We start from the raw sequence: 22026 nt of genomic DNA, 5'->3' as shown, positions 1-22026 counted from the left end.
CAATGGAAACTTGATGCACCTGAGCTCAACTTCGAGTCTCATAGCAAAGGATCTGAATACTTATGTAAATAAGGTATTTCTGTTTTTTAATTTTTATAAGTTTTCTACAATTTCTAACAACCTGTTTTAGCTTTGCCATTATGGGGTATTGTGTGTAGATTGCTGAGGATTTTTATTTATTTAATACATTTTTGAATAAGGCTGTAACGTAAGAAAATGTGAAAAAAAGTCAAGGAGTCTTCAAAACTTTCCAAAGGCAGTGTATAAAATAAACGGTGCCTAGGCGTAAGTTGCGCGTCATTACTTCACAGCAGAGCCATTTGAATGTAAACTTAAAAAATATATCTAAATGTGTTTTTTGACAGAAATGCCTTCTGGAACGTGTGGACTTTCATGTGCCTTAATAACAAACTTGTATGCCATCTGTAAATACAAATACAATTGTTAATTAAGAGCCTAGTTGGTTTAGCCATGAAAAAAGATAGGAACCTTCCCGTTAGGCATGTTTGGCTGAGATATTGGGTGGGCTGGACACGCCGAGAGATGAGTTCGGATCGGTCTGCCATGTAGCACGCTCCTGTCTATAACAGAAGCTGGTCAGTATGTGTAGGTAATCCTTTATACCGCTGCTTTTTTCAAAAGATATCACAAAATGGAATTGAAAAGGTGTTGCTCTCCACTTTCTGGAGGAAAGAGTTTTGAAATCAGTGGAATGCCCGGTGGAATTGGTAAGGTAAGGATATGGAGAAATTTCTGCCGTTTGATTGCAAATATGGAAAGAGAGTTGAAAAGAGAACACAGAAGACTGTTGCATAAAACACCTGTCTCCAGATTACATCTTCAAACTAAGGGCAACCATGGCATCCATGACAGAGAGGGAGAAACGTCCATCCATGTATACGGGTAAGGTAGTCTAGCTAGCTACATTTTCAGATATTGCACATTTTTACATTTTGTCAGAAAGTCGTTTTCATTTCAAGTTAAAGTGTACTACTAGCTAGCTAGAACATGCTAGCTGGCTGGCTGGCTCGCGAGCTAATGTTATGTGTAATATTATTACATCATGCAATAAAGTACCTTTCTTCATTGTGGTAGGTTTTGTCTTTTCTTTGGAGACAACAGCTTCTGGAATGACAACATCATGCTCAATATTTTCCAATACAAGTCAAGCATGCAGTTATGTTATTAATAATGCACTACAAAACCACAAGCTTTTAACTACAACTAATAGTAAGCATCTACTCAAGTTAACATTTGTGAAATACACTATTACCTTTCTTGGAAGTGCTTGTGGTTGTCTCGGTAGTGCTTGTCTTGACTTTTTCTTTGGAGATTGCAGGCTCTAAAACCATAATATATCCACAGTTAGAATATATGTTAATTCATCAACTGGAATAACTTGATCTAAGTTGTTGTTATGGCTATAAAAAAGCCAACTGACACTTACTCTTGTGTTACTGACTTGTTGCACCCTCAACAACTACTATGATTATTATTATTTTACCATGCTGGTCATTTATGAACATTTGAACATCTTGGCCATGTGATGTTATAATCTCCACCCGGCACAGCCAGAAGAGGACTGGCCACCCCTAATAGCCTGGTTCCTCTCTAGGTTTCTTCCTAGGTTTTGGCCTTTCTAGGGAGTTTTTCCTATCCACCGTGCTTCTACACCTGCATTGCTTGCTGTTTGGGGTTTTAGGCTGGGTTTCTGTACAGCACTTTGAGATATCAGCTGATGTAAGAATGGCTGTATAAATACATTTGATTTGATTTGTTACCTTTCTTCGTAGGTGTTATTTTGTCCTTTTCCACAGGTTCTGAAACAATGAAACAGTATTCATACAGCTCCACGTTGCATTGAGAATCCTATAGCAACTAAATATATTCATTACCTTTCTTGGCAGCTGTTGTTTTAGCTTTATCTTTGGAAACAACAACCTCTGAAACAAGAATACAGACCAAACACTTAGTCACCCACTGAACAACTCTAAAAGGAAAACATATATAAAATGTCTGGACATAAATCCACTCAAAACACAGTCAAATCATTTGCACATTTTTTCTCTGACGCTTTTGGTTTCTCTTTTGCTGATGGAAAACGTTTTGATTCATTTATTATTCAGTAAATTGCATGCAAGATAAAAAAAAATGAAAGATGATATACTTGTTTGTATAATACTGTTAATGGACAGTTTCTGCCCTGCACACTGCTACAACAGATACATGTTACCTGTCTCAGGTTCCTTGGATAGCTTCTCCTCCTTCACTGCAGGAGCTAAAAGTGTTAGAACAGTTAAACAGCATGTTTCCAATTGTCATTGTATCGAACTGAAAATAATCTATATTTAGTTTGATGAACTTTTGCATTGCTGTGTGGTTACCTTTTGTTGTAGGGATGGGTCTTATAGCGACAACTCTTCCCATGGCTTTTACCATTGGCACCACTACGTTTGTGTGGTTACCTTTCCTCATAGTGGGGATTCTTGGAGTAGTTTTCTCTTTTAGGGGCTCAGGTTCTGAAACAACTGGTGCAGAGACAAATTAATGTATTACATTACATACTCATAAAGCATACCAATAATAATCGCCTTGATTGAAAAAGTTAATTATGCCAAATTGGGATTAAGAAGCGCTGTTGTGTTCTTTACAAGTGACCATTCGGCTTTGGCGTTTGCAGCAGAGGGTTCTGAGAGAAACAAGAAATGTGAGAAGCGTTTAACTACAACTAATAGTAAGCATCTACTCAAGTTAACATTTGTGAAATACACTATTACCTTTCTTGGAAGTGCTTGTGGTTGTCTTGGTAGTGCTTGTCTTGACTTTTTCTTTGGAGATTGCTGGCTCTAAAATCATAATATATCTACAGTTAGAATATATGTTAATTCATCGACTGGAATAACTTGATCTAAGTTCTTGTTACCTTTCTTCGTAGGAGTTATTTTGTCCTTTTCCACAGGCTCTGAAACAATGAAAATGCAAAATATGCTCATCATTCAAAATACAATATTCATGCAGCTCAATGTTGCAATGAGAATCCTATAGCAACTAAATATATTCATTACCTTTCTTGGCAGCTGTTGTTTTAGCTTTATCTTTGGAAACAACAACCTCTGAAACAAAGAACACAGACCAAACACTTAATTTCACCAACTGAACAACCTTGAAAGGAAAACGTATACAGTACCTTAGGAAAGGATTCGGACCCCTTCACTATTTCCACATTTTTTATTAAGTTACAGCCTTATCCTAAAATTGATTAAATAGTTTTTTCCTCATCAATCTACACACAATACCCCATAATGACAAATAAAAGACCGTTTAAAAAAAATTGTTGCCAATTTTTGAAAAATAAATATCACATTTACATAAGTATTCAGACCCTTTACTCAGTACTTTGTTGACGCACCTTTGGCAGTGTTTACAGCCTCAATTCTTCTTGGGTATGACTCTACAAGCTTGGCACACCTGTAGTTGGGGGGGGGGGTTTCTCCCATTCTTTTCTGCAGATCCTCTCAAGCTCTGCCAGGTTGGATGGGGAGTGTCGCTGTACAGCTATTTTTAGGTTTCTCCAGAGATGTTTTATCGGGTTCATGTCCAGGCTCTGGCGGGGCCACTCAAGGACATTCAGAGACTTGTCCCGAAGCCACTCTTTGGGTTGTCTTGGCTGTTTGCTTTGGGTCGTTGTCCTGTTGGAAGGTGAACCTTCATCCCAGTTGGAGGTCCTGAGCGCTCTGGAGCAGGGTTTCATCAAGGATCTCTCTGTACTTTGGTCCATTCATCTTTCCCTCGATCCTGACTAGTCTTCCAATCCATGCCGCTGAACAATGTCCCCACAGCATGTCAGGTTTCCTCCAGAGGTGACGCTTGGCATTCATCGTCGAACAGTTCAATCTTGGTTTCATCAGACCAGAGAATCTTGTTTCTCATGGTCTGAGAGGCTTTAGGTGCCTTTTGGCAAACTACAAGCCGGCTGTCATGTGCCTTTTACTGAAGAGTGGCTTCAGTCTGGCCACTCTACCATAAAGGTATGGTTGGTGGAGTGATCCCGAGATGGTTGTCCTTCTGGAAGGTTCTCCCATCGCCAAAGAGGAACTCTAGAGCTCTGTCAGAGTGATCATCAGGTTCTTGCTCACCTCCCTGACCAAGACCAATCTTCCCCGATTGCTCAGTTTGGCAGGGCGGCCAGCCTAGGGAAGAGTCTTGGTGGTTCCAAACTTCTTCCATTTAAGAATGATGGAGGCCACTGGGTTCTTGGGGACGTTCAATGCTGCAGAAATGTTTTCGTACCCTTCCCCAGATCGGGGCCTCAACACAATCCTATCTCGGATCTCTTCAACCTCATGGCTTGTTTTTTGCTCTGACATGCACTGTCAACTGTGGGACCTTATATAGTCAGGTGTGTGCCTTTTCAAATCATGTCCAATCAATTTAATTTACCAAAGGTGGACTCCAATCAAGTTGTAGATCATCTGAAGGATAATCAATGGAAACAGCACCTGAGCTCAACTTCAAGTCTCATACTTGTTATTTATTTTTTGTAAATTTGCTAAAATTTCTAACAACCAGTTTTTGCTTTGTCATCATGGGGTATTGTGTGTAGATTACTGAGGATTTTTTTATTTAATATTTTTTAGAATGAAGCTGTAACGTAACAAAATGTGAAAAAAGTTAAGGGGTCTGAATACTTTCCAAATGCTGTGTATAAAATAAACGGTGCCTAGGTGAAAGTTACACCTCATTACTTCACAGGAGAGCCATTTGAACGTAAACTTTTTTTTTAAATCAAAGTGTGTTTTTTGGCAGAAATGCCTTCTGGAACATGTGAACTTTCATGTGCCTTAATAACAAACTTGTAAGCCATTACATTACAACGGTTTGATTTGTTTGATCTGAGCAATTTTTTTAGCTAGCTACATAGCCGTCTTTGTATCAAAGATAATTGTGTAGTTTAGAGTAATTATCGAGGTTAGCTAGCCAGCTATTTCTGTCCTCCGCGACGCGTTCTCCTAACTTAGTCAACACTGCTAGCTAGCCAACTTCTACCGACTAGCAGCACTGTAGAAACTATTACATTACAACGGAACGACTTGATTAGTGTAGTGTTAGCTAGCTACATAGTTGTCTTTGCCATCTTTGTATCTAAGATAATTGTGTAGTTTAGAGTAATTATCGAGGTTAGCTAGCCAGCCGCGCCGCGACGCCGTTGTCCAGACTCCAGACTTAGTCAACACACCTAGTCATCATCAAACACACTGCTAGCTAGCCAACCTTTAACGACTAGCAGCACTGTAGAAACTAATACATTACAACGGAACGATTTGACTAGTGCAGTGTTAGCTAGCTACATAGTTGTCTTTGTCATAGTTTGATAATTGTGTAGCTTAGAGTAATTATCGAGGTTAGCTAGCCAGCTATTTTCGTCCCCCGCGACGCCATTTTTCCAAACCTAGCCAACTATTACCGACGAGCAGCATTGTAGAAACTAAATACATTACAAAGGAACGTCTTGATTAGTGCTATGTTAGCTAGCTACATAGTTGCCTTTGTATCATGATAAGGTGTAGTACTGAAACTATCGAGGTTACCTAGCCAGCTACACTTTCAAACAAAGTCAACAACGCAGCCACTGCTAGCTAGCCTACTTCACCAGCCAGCAGTACTGTATCATTTTAGTTATTTTAGTCAATAAGATTTTTGCAACGTAAGCTTAACTTTCTGAACATTCGAGACGTGTAGTCCACTTGTCATTCCAATCTCCTTTGCATTAGCGTAGCCTCTTCTGTAGCCTGTCAACTATGTGTCTGTCTATCCCTGTTCTCTCCCCTCTGCACAGGCCATACAAACGCTTCACACCGCGTGGCCGCTGCCACTCTAACCTGGTGGTCCCAGCGCGCACGACCCACGTGGAGTTCCAGGTCTCCGGCAGCCTCTGGAACTGCCGGTCTGCGGCCAACAAGGTAGAGTTCATCTCTGCCTATGCTACCCTCCAGTCCCTCGACTTCTTGGCGCTGACGGAAACATGGATTACCACAGATAACACTGCTACTCCTACTGCTCTCTCCTCGTCTGCCCACGTGTTCTCGCATACCCCGAGAGCATCTGGCCAGCGGGGTGGTGGCACTGGAATCCTCATCTCTCCCAAGTGGACATTCTCTCTTTCTCCCCTGACCCATCTGTCTATCGCCTCCTTTGAATTCCATGCTGTCACAGTTACCAGCCCTTTCAAGCTTAACCTGTTATGGCTAGGGGGCAGTATTTTCACGGCTGGATAAAAAACATACCCGATTTAATCTGGTTACCACTCCTACCCAGTAACTAAAATATGCATATACTTATTACATATGGATAGAAAACACTCCAAAGTTTCTAAAACTGTTTGAATGGTGTCTGTGAGTTTAACAGAACTCATTTGGCAGGCAAAAACCTGACAAGGTTTCAGGCAGGAAGTGGCCTGTCTGACAAGGTGTCGTTCTTCTTGTCTCTGTTTATTGAAGAGTGAGGATCTTAGCTGTCCCGTGACACTTCCTACGGCTGCCATAGGGTCTCAGAAGGCGGCAAAAAGCTGAATCGTGGCTTTGCAGGCTCTGGCTGAAAAAAAGTAGCGCGTTTGGGTAGTGGCTGGTTACAGTACTGTGAGACTCAGGCGCGTGCCCGCGTCGACCGAAAGCTTTGTTTACTTTCCTCAGTTTAGCTAAAAGGAGATTCCCGGTCGGAATATTATCGCTTTTTTACGAGAAAAATGGCATAAAAATGGATTTTAAACAGCGGTTGACATGCTTCGAAGTACGGCAATGGAATATTTAGATTTTTTTTGTCACGAATTGCGCCATGCGCACGACCCTGATTTACCATTTCAGATAGTGTCTGGGACGCACGAACAAAACGTCGCTATTCGGATATAACGATGGATTATTTTGGACCAAACCAACATTTGTTATTGAAGTAGCAGTCCTGGGAGTGCATTCTGACGAAGACAACAAAAGGTAATGAAACTTTTATAATAGTAAAGCTGATATTGGTGAGTGCTAAACTTGTCGGGTGTCTAAATAGCTAGCCCGTGATGCCTGGGCTATGTACTTAGAATTGCAATGTGCTTTCACCAAAAAGCTATTTTAAAATCGGACATATCGAGTGCATAGAGGAGTTCTGTATCTATAATTCTTAAAATAATTGTTATGCTTTTTGTGAACGTTTATCGTGAGTAATTTAGTAAAATGTTAGCGAATTCCCCGGAAGTTTGCGGGGGGTATGCTAGTTCTGAACGTCACATGCTAATGTAAAAAGCTGGTTTTTGATATAAATATGAACTTGATTGAACAAAACATGCATGTATTGTATAACATAATGTCCTAGGGTTGTCATCTGATGAAGATCATCAAAGGTTAGTGTTGCATTTAGCTGTCATCTGGGTTTTTGTGACATTATATGCTAGCTTGAAAAATGGGTGTCTGATTATTTCTGGCTTGGTACTCTGCTGACATAATCTAATGTTTTGCTTTCGTTGTAAAGCCTTTTTGAAATCGGACAGTGTGGTTAGATAAAGGAGAGTCTTATCTTTAAAATGCTGTGAAATAGTCATATGTTTGAAAAATTGAAGTTTTTGTATTTTAGAGGAGTTTGTATTTCGCGCCACGCCCATCATTGGATATTGGAGCAGGTGTTCCGCTAGCGGAACGTCTAGATGTAAGAGGTTTTAACATCCTTATCATTTATCGCCCTCCAGGTTCCCTTGGAGAGTTCATCAATGAGCTTGACGCCTTGATAAGTTCCTTTCCTGAGGATGGCTCACCTCTCACAGTTCTGGGTGACTTTAACCTCCCCACGTCTACCTTTGACTCATTCCTCTCTGCCACCTTCTTTCCACTCCTCTCCTCTTTTGACCTCACCCTCTCACCTTCCCCCCCTACTCACAAGGCAGGCAATACGCTTGACCTCATCTTTACTAGATGCTGTTCTTCCACTAATCTCATTGCAACTCCCCTCCAAGTCTCCGACCACTACCTTGTATCCTTTTCCCTCTCGCTCTCCTCCAACACTTCTCACTCTGCCCCTACTAGGATGGTATTGCGCCGTCGCAACCTTCACTCTCTCTCTCCCGCTACTCTCTCCTCTTCCATCCTATCATCTCTTCCCTCTGCCCAAACCTTCTCCAACCTATCTCCTGATTCTGCCTCCTCAACCCTCCTCTCCTCCCTTTCTGCAGCCTTTGACTCTCTATGTCCCCTATCCTCCAGGCCGGCTCGGTCCTCCCCTCCTGCTCCGTGGCTCGACGACTCATTGCGAGCTCACAGAACAGGGCTCCGGGCAGCCGAGCGGAAATGGAGGAAAACTCGCCTCCCTGCGGACCTGGCATCCTTTCACTCCCTCCTCTCTACATTTTCCTCTTCTGTTTCTGCTGCTAAAGCCACTTTCTACCACTCTAAATTCCAAGCATCTGCCTCTAACCCTAGGAAGCTCTTTGCCACCTTCTCCTCCCTCCTGAATCCTCCTCCCCCCCCCCCCCTCCCTCTCTGCGGATGACTTCGTCAACCATTTTGAAAAGAAGGTCGACGACATCCGATCCTCGTTTGTTAAGTCAAACGACAACGCTGGTTCTGCTCACACTGCCCTACCCTGTGCTTTGACCTCTTTCTCCCCTCTCTCTCCAGATGAAATCTCGCGTCTTGTGACGGCCGGCCGCCCAACAACCTGCCCACTTGACCCTATCCCCTCCTCTCTTCTCCAGACCATTTCCGGAGACCTTCTCCCTTACCTCACCTCGCTCATCAACTCATCCTTGACTGCTGGCTACGTCCCTTCCGTCTTCAAGAGAGCGAGAGTTGCACCCCTTCTGAAAAAACCTACACTCGATCCCTCCGATGTCAACAACTACAGACCAGTATCCCTTCTTTCTTTTCTCTCCAAAACTCTTGAACGTGCCGCCCTTGGCCAGCTCTCTTGCTATTTCTCTCAGAATGACCTTCTTGATCCAAATCAGTCAGGTTTCAAGACTGGTCATTCAACTGAGACTGCTCTTCTCTGTGTCACGGAGGCTCTCCGCACTGCTAAAGCTAACTCTCTCTCCTCTGCTCTCATCCTTCTAGACCTATCTGCTGCCTTTGATACTGTGGACCACCAGATCCTCCTCTCCACCCTCTCCGAGTTGGGCATCTCCGGCGCGGCCCACGCTTGGATTGCGTCCTACCTGACAGGTCACTCCTACCAGGTGGCGTGGCGAGAATCTGTCTCCGCACCACGTGCTCTCACCACTGGTGTCCCCCAGGGCTCTGTTCTAGGCCCTCTCCTATTCTCGCTATACACCAAGTCACTTGGCTCTGTCATATCCTCACATGGTCTCTCCTATCATTGCTATGCAGACGACACACAATTAATCTTCTCCTTTCCCCCTTCTGATAACCAGGTGGCGAATCGCATCTCTGCATGTCTGGCAGACATATCAGTGTGGATGAAGGATCACCACCTCAAGCTGAACCTCGGCAAGACGGAGCTGCTTTTCCTCCCGGGGAAGGACTGCCCGTTCCATGATTTCGCCATCACGGTTGACAACTCCATTGTGTCCTCCTCCCAGAGTGCTAAGAACCTTGGCGTGACCCTGGACAACACCCTGTCGTTCTCCACTAACATCAAGGCGGTGACCCGATCCTGTAGGTTCATGCTCTACAACATTCGCAGAGTACGACCCTGCCTCACACAGGAAGCGGCGCAGGTCCTAATCCAGGCACTTGTCATCTCCCGACTGGATTACTGCAACTCGCTGTTGGCTGGGCTCCCTGCCTGTGCCATTAAACCCCTACAACTCATCCAGAACGCCGCAGCCCGTCCGGTGTTCAACCTTCCCAAGTTCTCTCACGTCACCCCGCTCCTCCGCTCTCTCCACTGGCTTCCAGTTGAAGCTCGCATCCGCTACAAGACCATGGTGCTTGCCTACGGAACCGTGAGGGGAACGGCACCTCCGTACCTTCAGGCTCTGATCAGTCCCTACACCCAAACGAGGGCACTGCGCTCATCCACCTCTGGCCTGCTGGCCCCCCTACCTCTGAGGAAGCACAGTTCCCGCTCAGCCCAGTCAAAACTGTTCGCTGCTCTGGCACCCCTATGGTGGAACAAGCTCCCTCACGACGCCAGGACAGCGGAGTCAATCACCACCTTCCGGAGACACCTGAAACCCCACCTCTTTAAGGAATACCTGGGATAGGATAAAGTAATCCTTCCAACCCCCCCCCCCCCCTAAAAAGATTTAGATGCACTATTGTAAAGTGGTTGTTCCACTGGATATCATAAGGTGAATGCACCAATTTGTAAGTCGCTCTGGATAAGAGCGTCTGCTAAATGACTTAAATGTAAAATGTAAATCTATAAATACAAATACAATTGTTAAATTAAGAGCCTAGTTGGTTTAGCCACGGAAGTTGCCGAGAGATGAGTTTGGATTGGTCTGCCATGTAGCACACTTCTGTCTATAACGGAAGCTGGTCAGTATGTGTAGGTAATCCTTTCTACTGCTGCTTTTTTCAAAAGATATCACAAAGTGGAATTGTAAAGGTGTTGCTCTCCACTTTCTGGAGGACCGAGTTTTGAAATCAGTGGAATGCCTGGTGGAATTTGATAACGATAGCTAAGGATATGGATAAAATTCTGCCGTTTGATTGCAAATATGGAAAGGGAGTCGAAAAGAGAACACACAGAAGGCTGTTGTATAAAACACCTGTCTCCAAATTACATTTTCAAGCTAAGGGCAACCATGGCATCCGTGACAGAGAGGGAGAAGCGTCCATCCATGTATACGGGCAAGGTAGACTAGCTAGCTACATTTTCAGATATTACATGTTTCTAATTGTGTCAGAAAATCATTTTCATTTCAAGTTAAAGTATACTATTAGCTAGTTGTAAAATTATTACAACATGCAATAAAGTACCTTTCTTAATTGTGGTAGGTTTGGTCCTTCCTTTGGAGACAACAGCTTCTGGAATGACAACATCATCAAATGCTCAACATTTTCAAATAAAAGTCAAGCATGCAGTATGTCATTAATAATGCACTACAAAATCTGTACCTTTCTTTACAACAGCTGGTTTGACCTTCTCTTTGGACACAACAGCATCTAGAATACAAGGCAAGAGATATAAACTATGTAACTGTATTCAAATACAGAAAGCAATGATACAGCTTAACTGTACAAATTGTTACCTTGCTTCTTAACTTTTTCTTTAGGGGGCTCTGGCTCTGGAAAAAATACATTATTGACAAATATCAGAAGAAAATCTTATTGATGTGTGTATGCTTTGGTGTAACACTTACAAGCAGCTATATTACCTTTACCTTAGGTAACTTCTTAGGTAACTTCTAACACTGAAACCCTTACCGTTGAGTGCATTTACATTTCAAGTTAAAGTATACTATTAGCTAGCTAACATTAGCTCGCGAGCTAATGTTACGTGTAATATTATTACAACATGCAACAAAGTACCTTTCTTCATTGTGGTAGGTTTTGTCTTTTCTTTGGAGACAACAGCTTCTGGAATGACAATATCATCAAATGCTCAATATTTTCCAATAAAAGTCAAGCATGCAGTATGTTATTAATAATGCAATACAAAATCTGTACCTTTCTTTACAACAGCTGGTTTGACCTTCTCTTTGGACACAACAGCGTCTAGAATACAAGGCAAGAGATAATAACTGTATTCAAATACAGAAAGCAATGATACAGCTTAACTGTACAAATTGTTACCTTGCTTCTTGACTTTTTCTTTAGGGGGCTCTGGCTCTGGAAAAAATACATTATTGACAAAATATGAGTAGAAAATGTTATTGATGTGTGTATGCTTTGGTGTAACACTTATAAGCAGCTATATTACCTTTACCTTAGGTAACTTCTAACACTGAAACCCTTACTGTTGAGTGCATTTACATAACAGTATATATTCAGTACTGTCACGTCCTGACCAGCAGAGGGCGTATTGCTTAGTCTTGGTCAGGATGTGGCAGGTGGTTTGTGTTTGTTGAATGTTGTGTTGGTGATTGGGACTTCCAATTGAAGGCAGGTGTGTATAGTTGCCTTTGATTGGAAGTCCTATATAGGTGTGTGTGTTTGTCTTTGGGGTTTTGGGGAATTGTTCTTGCACTGCGTTTTTGTATGCCTGTAAGACTGTTCCTGTCGTGTGCATTGATTTTCCAGTGGATGCTTTACTCCTTTTTTGAATTAAAACATGAGCATCCACAATCCCGCTGCGCCTTGGTCCTTCTCTCTCACATACGACATATTCGGCGAAGAGTACAACATATTCGGTGAGAAGTACATGTTTTCAGTAAGTGTGAAGGATGATTTGGTTTGTAGAGAGTACCTTACCCTTTGGGGCAGCTGCCTTGGTCTTTTCCTTTGGAACTGGGGGTTAAGAATAATGTGTTCAGATCAAACAAGAACAAGTTATGTAAGTGTATCCCTTTGAATCAATACAATATGTCCATACCCTTCTTTATGGTGGCAGCCTTCTGCTTTTCTTTGGGAGCCTGTGGTTCTTCAATGACAAAAAAACATCTGTTAAGAGTATCCTTTCAAGTATAGTATCAAGGGTCAATAAATCGAAATAAAACATCAGATATGAGCATTTTCATTTATATGGAGAGAACAGAAGATTACTGTTTTCCTCACAAAGTACACTGCTCAAAAAAATAAAGGGAACACTTAAACAACACAATGTAACTCCAAGTCAATCACACTTCTGTGAAATCGAACTGTCCACTTAGGAAGCAACACTGATTGACAATACATTTCACATGCTGTTGTGCAAATGGAATAGACAACAGGTGGAAATTATAGGCAATTAGCAAGACACCCCCAATAAAGGAGTGGTTCTGCAGGTGGGGACCACAGACCACTTCTCAGTTCCTATGCTTCCTGGCTGATGTTTTGGTCACTTTTGAATGTTGCCGGTGCTTTCACTCTAGTGGTAGCATGAGACGGAGTCTACAACCCACACAAGTGGCTCAGGTAGTGCAGCTCATCCAGGATGGCACATCAATGCGAGCTGTGGCAAGAAGGTTTGCTGTGTCTGTCAGCGTAGTGTCCAGAGCATGGAGGCGCTACCAGGAGACAAGCCAGTACATCAGGAGACGTGGAGGAGGCCGTAGGAGGGCAACAACCCAGCAGCAGGACTGCTACCTCCGCCTTTGTGCAAGGAGGAGCAGGAGAAGCACTGCCAGAGCCCTGCAAAATGACCTCCAGCAGGCCACAAATTTGCATGTGTCTGCTCAAACGGTCAGAAACAGACTCCATGAGGGTGGTATGAGGGCCCGACGTCCACAGGTGGGGGTTGTGCTTACAGCCGAACGCCGTGCAGGACGTTTGGCCTTTGCCAGAGAACACCAAGATTGGCAAATTCGCCCCTTGTGTGACCATATGCTGGTGCGGTTGGCCCTGGGTTCCTCCTAATGCAAGACAATGCTAGACCTCATTTGGCTGGAGTGTGTCAGCAGTTCCTGCAAGAGGAAGGCATTGATGCTATGGACTGGCCCGCCCGTTCCCCAGACCTGAGTCCAATTGAGCACATCTGGGACATCATGTCTCGCTCCATCCACCAACGCCACGTTGCACCACAGACTGTCCAGGAGTTGGCGGATGCTTTAGTCCAGGTCTGGGAGGAGATCCCTCAGGAGACCATCCGCCACCTCATCAGGAGCATGCCCAGGCGTTGTAGGGAGGTCATACAGGTACGTGGAGGCCACACACACTACTGAGCCTCATTTTGACTTGTTTTAGGGGCATTACATCAACGTTGGATCAGGCTGTAGTGTGGTTTTCCACTTTAATTTTGAGTGTGACTCCAAATCCAGACCTCCATGGGTTGATAAATTGGATTTCCATTGATTATTTTTGTGTGACTTTGTTGTCAGCACATTCAACTATGTAAAGAAAAAAGTATTTAATAAGATTATTTCTTTCATTCAGATCTAGGATGTGTTGTTTTAGTGTTCCCTTTATTTTTTTTAGCAGTATATTATGTCTATCTGTGTGGAAGCAATATACATACATTTTATTATAGTTTATTTTATAATATATATTTGATTTGCAAGCACCCTGTCCCTTTAGTGAAAATGACCTTGTTATTCTAATATTACCAACTAAGTTAGAGCTTTAGTTCTGAGAGAATAATTACCTTGAGTCCATGAAGCTGGTTGAGTTGCCGGTGCAGGTCCAGGTGCTGGTTCAGTTGGTTGAGTTGCTGGTTCAGCTGGTGCAGGTGCTGGTTCAGCTGGTTGAGTAGCTGGTGCAGGTGCTGGTTCAGCTGGTTGAACTGGAGCTGCTGGTTGAGCTGGAGGAGCTTGATAAACTTGATACGCTGGAGGAGCTTGATAAAATGACTGAGTTGGATGAGCTGTTGGAATATGCAGTGGAGATGCTGAAAAAAGTTGTACATTCGTGTATAATGCAACTTTGGATAAAACATGTGAATCAAACATATTAGCCAATTAAAATTACATCTGATGACAAGGAGAAAAAAGGAGCTGAGGTGTTGAGCAACAAGGAAAAAAACAAGGGTTGTTAAATAAGGTTAAACAGCAGGAAGACAGATCAATTAACTTCCCATTACAGTGTCTTTTCATTGCACACTTGGTAAAGTTATAAAAGTAATTAATAAGACAGCATTTATTTTAAAATAATATAGGACATATTGTTAATATTTATTTAGAAAATGTACAGTATATGTCTACTGTTTGTTTTAAGTTGTAATCACGAGACCTTTTCGGTGAGAAACACCAGGAAACTGCTGGGAAATGCCACTGTAACTAAAGGCGCTACTGACACAATAGAACAATAAAGGAACATTGGGCAGAACAATTTAAAGATGGAGATCTTTAGTATTTTTAAAATGGTTATTGTTAACAATACATCAATGTTTACCAAGAGATAATAATTAGAAACCTATACAAGGACATAAGGACATACAGATGTAGGATCTTAATTTGATCACCCTGTTGCAGGAGAACATTGTTGCAATGCAGGGAATGTAAAACTTGTAGTTTATTGTTTTTTGGTTTAAAAAAGGCTTCTGAAGTTTGCAATTTCCACTTTGAAATTTCAGGCCGGATTTTCCCTTATGAAAAATGCATCAACCCTTACAAAAAATGTACATGAATTGTAATCTATATAATAATACAAATGTCCTGTTACTGCAATATTATTTTCCTGCTATAGAACATTGTCTCAAATTAAGATCCTATATCTGTACAGTAAATGGTGGGTGTGGAAAAGGCTGTGAAGTAGATAACTCTCAGCCCTAGTAACTAGGGGTTGGAGGTTTTCTTGGTCTAGTTACATGCTCAGGATTAACTCCTGGCCATAATTACAACACAGAGCTCTACAGACATGTCAGACACATTTAAATAGTGTTAATATTAGCAATTAATTACCTAATTGGAAATAATTAAAACAATACCAAATACCTGTCATAGTTGTAGGTGGGAATGGATTGTCTGTGAAAATGTGATGCACTGGAAGATAAATTGATTATTTTCAGTCAAGTTTGAGAAGGACATATTATACTTGACATATACAGGACATATACAGGACATATACAGGACATATCATACTGGACATATTATACTGGACATATAAAGGACATATTATACTGGACATATTATACTGGACATATTATACTGGACATATACAGGATATATAAAGGACAAATTATACAGAACATATACAGGACATATTATACTGGACATATTATACTGGACATATACAGGATATATACAGGACATATTATACTGGAAATATACAGGATATATACAGGACATATTACACTGGACATATACAGAACATATACAGGACATATTATACTGGACATATACAGAACATTCACAGCGACATATTATACTGGACATATTATACTGGACATATTATACTGGACATATACAGGATATATACAGGACATATTATACTGGAAATATACAGGATATATACAGGACATATTACACTGGACATATACAGAACATATACAGGACATATTATACTGGACATATACAGAACATTCACAGCACATATTATACTGGACATATTATACTGGACATATTATACTGGACATATACAGGATATATACAGGACATATTATACTGGAAATATACAGGACATATTACACTGGACATATACAGGACATATTACACTGGACATATACAGAACATATACAGGACATATTATACTGGACATATACAGAACATACACAGCACATATTATACTGGACATATTATACTGGACATATTATACAGGACATATTATACAGGACATATTATGGACAGAACATGACACAGCACATATTATACTGGACATATTATACTGGACATATTATACTGGACATATTATACTGGACATATTATACTGGATATATACAGGATATATACAGGACATATTATACTGGAAATATACAGGATATATACAGGACATATTACACTGGACATATACAGAACATATACAGGACATATTATACTGGACATATACAGAACATACACAGCACATATTATACTGGACATATTTTACTGGACATATTATACAGGACATATTATGCTGGACATATTATACTGGACATATACAGGATATATACAGGACATATTATACTGGAAATATACAGGATATATACAGGACATATTACACTGGACATATACAGAACATATACAGGACATATTATACTGGACATATACAGAACATACACAGCACATATTATACTGGACATATTATACTGGACATATTATACAGGACATATTATACTGGACATATTATACTGGACATATACAGGACATATTATACTGGAAATATACAGGATATATACAGGACATATTACACTGGACATATACAGAACATATACAGGACATATTATACTGGACATATACAGAACATACACAGCACATATTATACATGGACATATTATACAGGACATATTATACTGGACATATACAGGATATATACAGGACATATTATACTGGAAATATACAGGACAGGCTATTACACTGGACATATACAGAACATATACAGGACATATTATACTGGACATATACAGAACATACACAGCACATATTATACTGGACATATTATACTGGACATATTATACTGGACATATTATACAGGACATATTATACAGGACATATTATACTGGACATATACAGGACATATACAGGACATATTATACTGGACATATACAGAACATACACAGCACATATTATACTGGACATATTATACTGGACATATTATACTGGACATATTATACAGGACATATTATACTGGACATATTATACTGGACATATACAGGATATATACAGGACATATTATACTGGAAATATACAGGATATATACAGGACATATTACACTGGACATATACAGAACATATACAGGACATATTATACTGGACATATACAGAACATACACAGCACATATTATACTGGACATATTATACTGGACATATTATACAGGACATATTATACTGGACATATACAGGACATATTATACTGGACATATACAGGACATATTATACTGGATATATACAGGACACATACTGGACATATCATACATGACATATTATACAGGACATATAATACTGGACATATTATACAGGACATATAATACTGGACATACACAGGACATATTATGCAGGACATATAATACTGGACATATTATACTGGACATATATAGGACACATTATACTAGACATACACAGGACATATTATACTGGAAATATACAGGATATATACAGGACATAATATACAGGATATATACAGGACATATTAAACTGGACATATACAGAACACATTCAGGACAAATTATACAGAACATATACAGGACAAATTATACAGAACATATACAGGACAAATTATACAGAACATATACAGGACATATTATACTTGCCATGTACAGAACATATTATACTGGACATATTATACTGGACATATGCAGAACATATTATACTGGACATATTATACTGGACATATACAGGACATATTATACTCGACATGTACAGGACATATTATACTGGACATATACAGAACATATTATACTGGACATATACAGAACATATTATTCTGGACATATTTGTAACGCCCTGGCCATAGAGAGGGGTTTTTTGTTCTTTATTTTGGTTAGGCCAGGGTGTTACATTGGGTGGGCGTTCTATGTTCCTTTTTCTATGTTTTGGTATTTCTTTGTTTTGGGCCATGTGTGTGGCTCCCAATCAGGCACAGGTGGTGCTCGTTGCTGCTGATTGGGAGTCACACATAAGGAGCATGTTTTTCCTTTGGGTTTTGTGGGTAATTGTTTCTTGTTTAGTGTGGTTGCACTTGACAGGACTGTTGGCTGTCAGTTTCCTTGTTTTTGTATAGTGTTCTTTCCAAATAAATTGAAGGATGAATACTAACTCTGCTGCATTTTGGTCCTTTCCTGAAGATAGCCCTTACAGAATTACCCACCAACAACGGACCAAGCAGCAGAGGAAGGAGCAGCACAAGGAGAGGCACCAGGAGAGAAGCTATCTGGAGTCATGGACTTGGGAGGAAATCCTGGACGGGAAAGGACCATGGGCTCAAGCTGGGGATTATCGCCGCCCGCAGTGGGAGATCGAGGCGGCGAGAGCTGAGAGGCGCTGGTATGAGGAAAGGGAGCGCAACGGACACGGGAGGCAGCCCCACAATTTTTTTGGGGGGGGGGCACACGGGGAGATTGGCGGAGTCAGGTGGTAGACCTAAGCCAACTCCCCGTGCTTACCGGAAGCAGCGTGGTACTGGTAAGACACCGTGTTATGCTGTGGAGCGCACGGTGTCCCCAGTGCGCGTTCAAAGCCCGGTGCGCTACATACCAGTCCCCCGCAAGTGCCATGCGAGTGCAGGCATCGAGCCAGGGCGGATGGTGCCAGCTCAGCGTGTCTGGTCTCCAGTGCGCCTCCTCGGTCCAGGTTATCCTGCGCCGGCGTTGCGCACTGTGTCTCCAGAGCGCTGGGAGGGTCCAGTTCGCCCAATGCCTGCTCCCCGCCCGTGCCGGGCCAAGGTGGGCATTCAGCCTGGAGTATGGGTAAAGAGTGTCCGTACCAGAACTCCAGTGCTCCCCCACAGCCCGGTTTATCCTGTGCCTCCTCCTCGGACCAGGCCTCCAGTGGGTCTCCCCATCCTGGTCCGTCCTGTGCCACCTCCCAGGACTAGGCCTCCAGTGGGTCTCCCCATCCTGGTCCGTCCTGTGCCACCTCCCAGGACTAGGCCTCCAGTGGGTCTCACCTGTCCAGAGCTGCCCGCCAGTCAACAGTCGTCGGAGCTGCCCGCCAGTCAACAGTCGTCGGAGCTGCCCGCCAGTCAACAGTCGTCGGAGCTGCCCGCCAGTCAACAGTCGTCGGAGCTGCCCGCCAGTCAACAGTCGTCGGAGCTGCCCGCCAGTCAACAGTCGTCAGAGCTGCCCGCCAGTCAACAGTCGTCAGAGCTGCCCGCCAGTAAACAGTCGTCAGAGCTGCCCGCCAGTCAACAGTCAGGGTCGCCCGCCAGCCGGGCGCAACCATCGCCGCCGGGCGCAACCAGGGTCGCCCGCCAGCCGGGCGCAACCATCGCCGCCAGGCGCAACCAGGGTCGCCCGCCAGCAGGGCGCAACCATCGCCGGTCGCCAGCCGGGCGCAGTCAGCGTCGCCAGCCGGGCGCAGTCAGCGTCGCCCACCAGACCTTCGGCGCGGCCAGGTGCGCCACATAAGAGGGCGACGTCAAGGGTGGAGCAGAGGCCACATCCCGCACCTGAGCCGCCGCCGTAAGAAGGCCCACCCGGACCCTCCCCTTCAGAGTCAGGTTTTGCGGCCGGAGTCCGCACCTTTGGGGGGGGGTACTGTAACGCCCTGGCCATAGAGGGGTTTTTTGTTCTTTATTTTGGTTAGGCCAGGGTGTTACATTGGGTGGGCGTTCTATGTTCCTTTTTCTATGTTTTGGTATTTCTTTGTTTTGGGCCATGTGTGTGGCTCCCAATCAGGCACAGGTGGTGCTCGTTGCTGCTGATTGGGAGTCACACATAAGGAGCATGTTTTTCCTTTGGGTTTTGTGGGTAATTGTTTCTTGTTTAGTGTGGTTGCACCTGACAGGACTGTTGGCTGTCAGTTTCCTTGTTTTTGTATAGTGTTCTTTCCAAATAAATTGAAGGATGAATACTAACTCTGCTGCATTTTGGTCCTTTCCTGAAGACAGCCCTTACAATATTATACTGGACATATTATTCTGGACATATACTGGACATATAAAGGACTAATTATACTGGACATATACAGGACATATTATACTGGACATACACAGGACATATTATACTGGACATATTATTCTGGACATATACAGGACATATTATACTGGACATATGCGGGACATATTATACTGGACATATTATACTGGACATATGCAGAACATATTATACTGGACATATACAGGACATATTATACAGGACATATTATACTGGCTACAGGCTATATACAGGACATATTATACTGGACATATTCAGGACATAATACTGGACAAATACAGGATATATACAGGACATATTATACCGGACATATACAGGATATATACAGGACATATTATACTGGACATATACAGGACATATTCCTATACTGGACATATACAGGACATATTAAGGATTGTATTATTACTGTAATAGAAGAGTGACATACAGAACAGACCAATTACCACTGATTTGAATATGTATGAAGCAGATAATAAAGTTATTATTATTACTATTGTTATACAGTATATTTAGGAGGTGCTTCAGAGCGTTAGTGCATACTTACGATACCAGCCAGGAGGTGATGATGGCCAGTAGACTGGTGTGGGTTGACAGGTGGGAACTACAACATACAACATCACACATTCATACAGAACATGCATGCTATGAAACGTCAATGTATTAAATAATCTGTTGCTTGAAATAGTGTTTCAATGTAATAGAAAGACAACATACTCAAAATGTGGTCTGATTCTTGTCTACTGTATGTTCTCTCGTACTGCAATGTGTCCTAAGATGAGACAGTGCTATCTGAACGGTACCATGAAGAAGACACATTTACCTGGTGCAGGCGCAGGTACCCCCGCATCTACATGTTGAGAATCTGCAATATGATAAAAAGAGGACAGAAGTAAAGACATGAGGTGTTGGACAAACATAACACAAGTCCTGGCACAGACTCTGACTCTTAAAAATAGCTTTAATTAATGCATGACTGAGTTACCTTTCTTTGTGGACTTCTCCTTCTCTTCCTTTTTAAGTCTGAGTTCTAAGGAGGGAAAGGGAATGGCACAGCAGGGTTACATCTGATAGGTGACTTTGAAGTATTTTTCCACCTCAGCCGCTCTAAAGACCTTACTCTCCCCACTAGGAGAACTGAGGAGTAGAAGGTGATCTCCACACATATATGACTGATTTGAATTAAATAAAACTGGGCAGTTTAAAACCGGACAATTTACTTTCTTTAAGCAGTGAGCGCTATGTGTGTCTTTTCATGAATTGTAAGACACAGAAAATAATACCTTTTATCATTGAGTATTTTGTTCTGTATCCATCAAACTATACAGAAGTCTGTACTGTTCTGCACTGTACTGCTCAGGGGCATTGACAAATCATTGAATATATATTTTATATATCCTTTATACATATATACGGCTAAGTCATTCAACTTGGGTCTGTACTGTATTTAAAAATACTGTACCTCTCTTTCTGATCACCTCTTCTAGCTCCAATTGCCTTGCAACCTCTGGTTCAATGACATTGTTAGAGGAGTTACAGAGAGACGATCAACCACACATTCAAAGGGGCAAAGCAATCTTAGAATATTTTTTATTTATTCAATGTTGCGTTTTGTTTTATTCAAATAACTTGCAAACAGCATTTCACTTGTGTGTAAAGCTGTTCTTCATTTCAAATACAAACAATATAGTAGGCTATTGCGTAAGTTCACTGTACTTGCCATTCAACTTAAAGAAATATTTCAAAATTGCAACCGTCTCCTCAAGATGAAACATTTGTCTTTCAGCTG

At 42.1% G+C, this 22026-nt stretch overlaps 1 protein-coding gene across 32 annotated transcripts in view; it reads right to left on the bottom strand.

Moving 5' to 3' along the window:
* Window positions 1–22026, bottom strand: part of LOC106571369 (uncharacterized) — an 87386-nt gene that overhangs the window by 19885 nt on the left and 45475 nt on the right. For 23 of the 32 annotated variants that reach the window (XM_082961752.1, XM_082961750.1, XM_082961765.1 and 20 more), the window contains 23 exons: window positions 21700–21744; window positions 21223–21267; window positions 21061–21102; window positions 20785–20841; window positions 15449–15496; window positions 14161–14379; window positions 12475–12522; window positions 12354–12389; window positions 11736–11771; window positions 11610–11657; window positions 11472–11519; window positions 11192–11227; window positions 11058–11105; window positions 10920–10967; window positions 3066–3113; window positions 2924–2962; window positions 2778–2846; window positions 2385–2528; window positions 2234–2278; window positions 1896–1943; window positions 1782–1820; window positions 1274–1342; window positions 1078–1125 (listed from right to left, as the gene is read on the bottom strand). In XM_082961752.1, the coding sequence (XP_082817878.1) occupies window positions 1078–1125; window positions 1274–1342; window positions 1782–1820; window positions 1896–1943; window positions 2234–2278; window positions 2385–2528; window positions 2778–2846; window positions 2924–2962; window positions 3066–3113; window positions 10920–10967; window positions 11058–11105; window positions 11192–11227; window positions 11472–11519; window positions 11610–11657; window positions 11736–11771; window positions 12354–12389; window positions 12475–12522; window positions 14161–14379; window positions 15449–15496; window positions 20785–20841; window positions 21061–21102; window positions 21223–21267; window positions 21700–21744 (1353 nt within the window). The remainder of the gene's footprint in view (window positions 1–1077; window positions 1126–1273; window positions 1343–1781; window positions 1821–1895; window positions 1944–2233; window positions 2279–2384; window positions 2529–2777; window positions 2847–2923; window positions 2963–3065; window positions 3114–10919; window positions 10968–11057; window positions 11106–11191; window positions 11228–11471; window positions 11520–11609; window positions 11658–11735; window positions 11772–12353; window positions 12390–12474; window positions 12523–14160; window positions 14380–15448; window positions 15497–20784; window positions 20842–21060; window positions 21103–21222; window positions 21268–21699; window positions 21745–22026) is intronic. The other 9 variants (XM_082961762.1, XM_082961773.1, XM_082961779.1 and 6 more) reach the window with 7 other exon arrangements.

Source organism: Salmo salar, chromosome 15 (genome assembly GCF_965601325.2).
Source record: "Salmo salar chromosome 15, fSalSal1, whole genome shotgun sequence".
In the NCBI taxonomy this organism is placed as follows: domain Eukaryota; kingdom Metazoa; phylum Chordata; class Actinopteri; order Salmoniformes; family Salmonidae; genus Salmo; species Salmo salar.
This window is presented reverse-complemented; position numbering and strand designations above follow the sequence as displayed.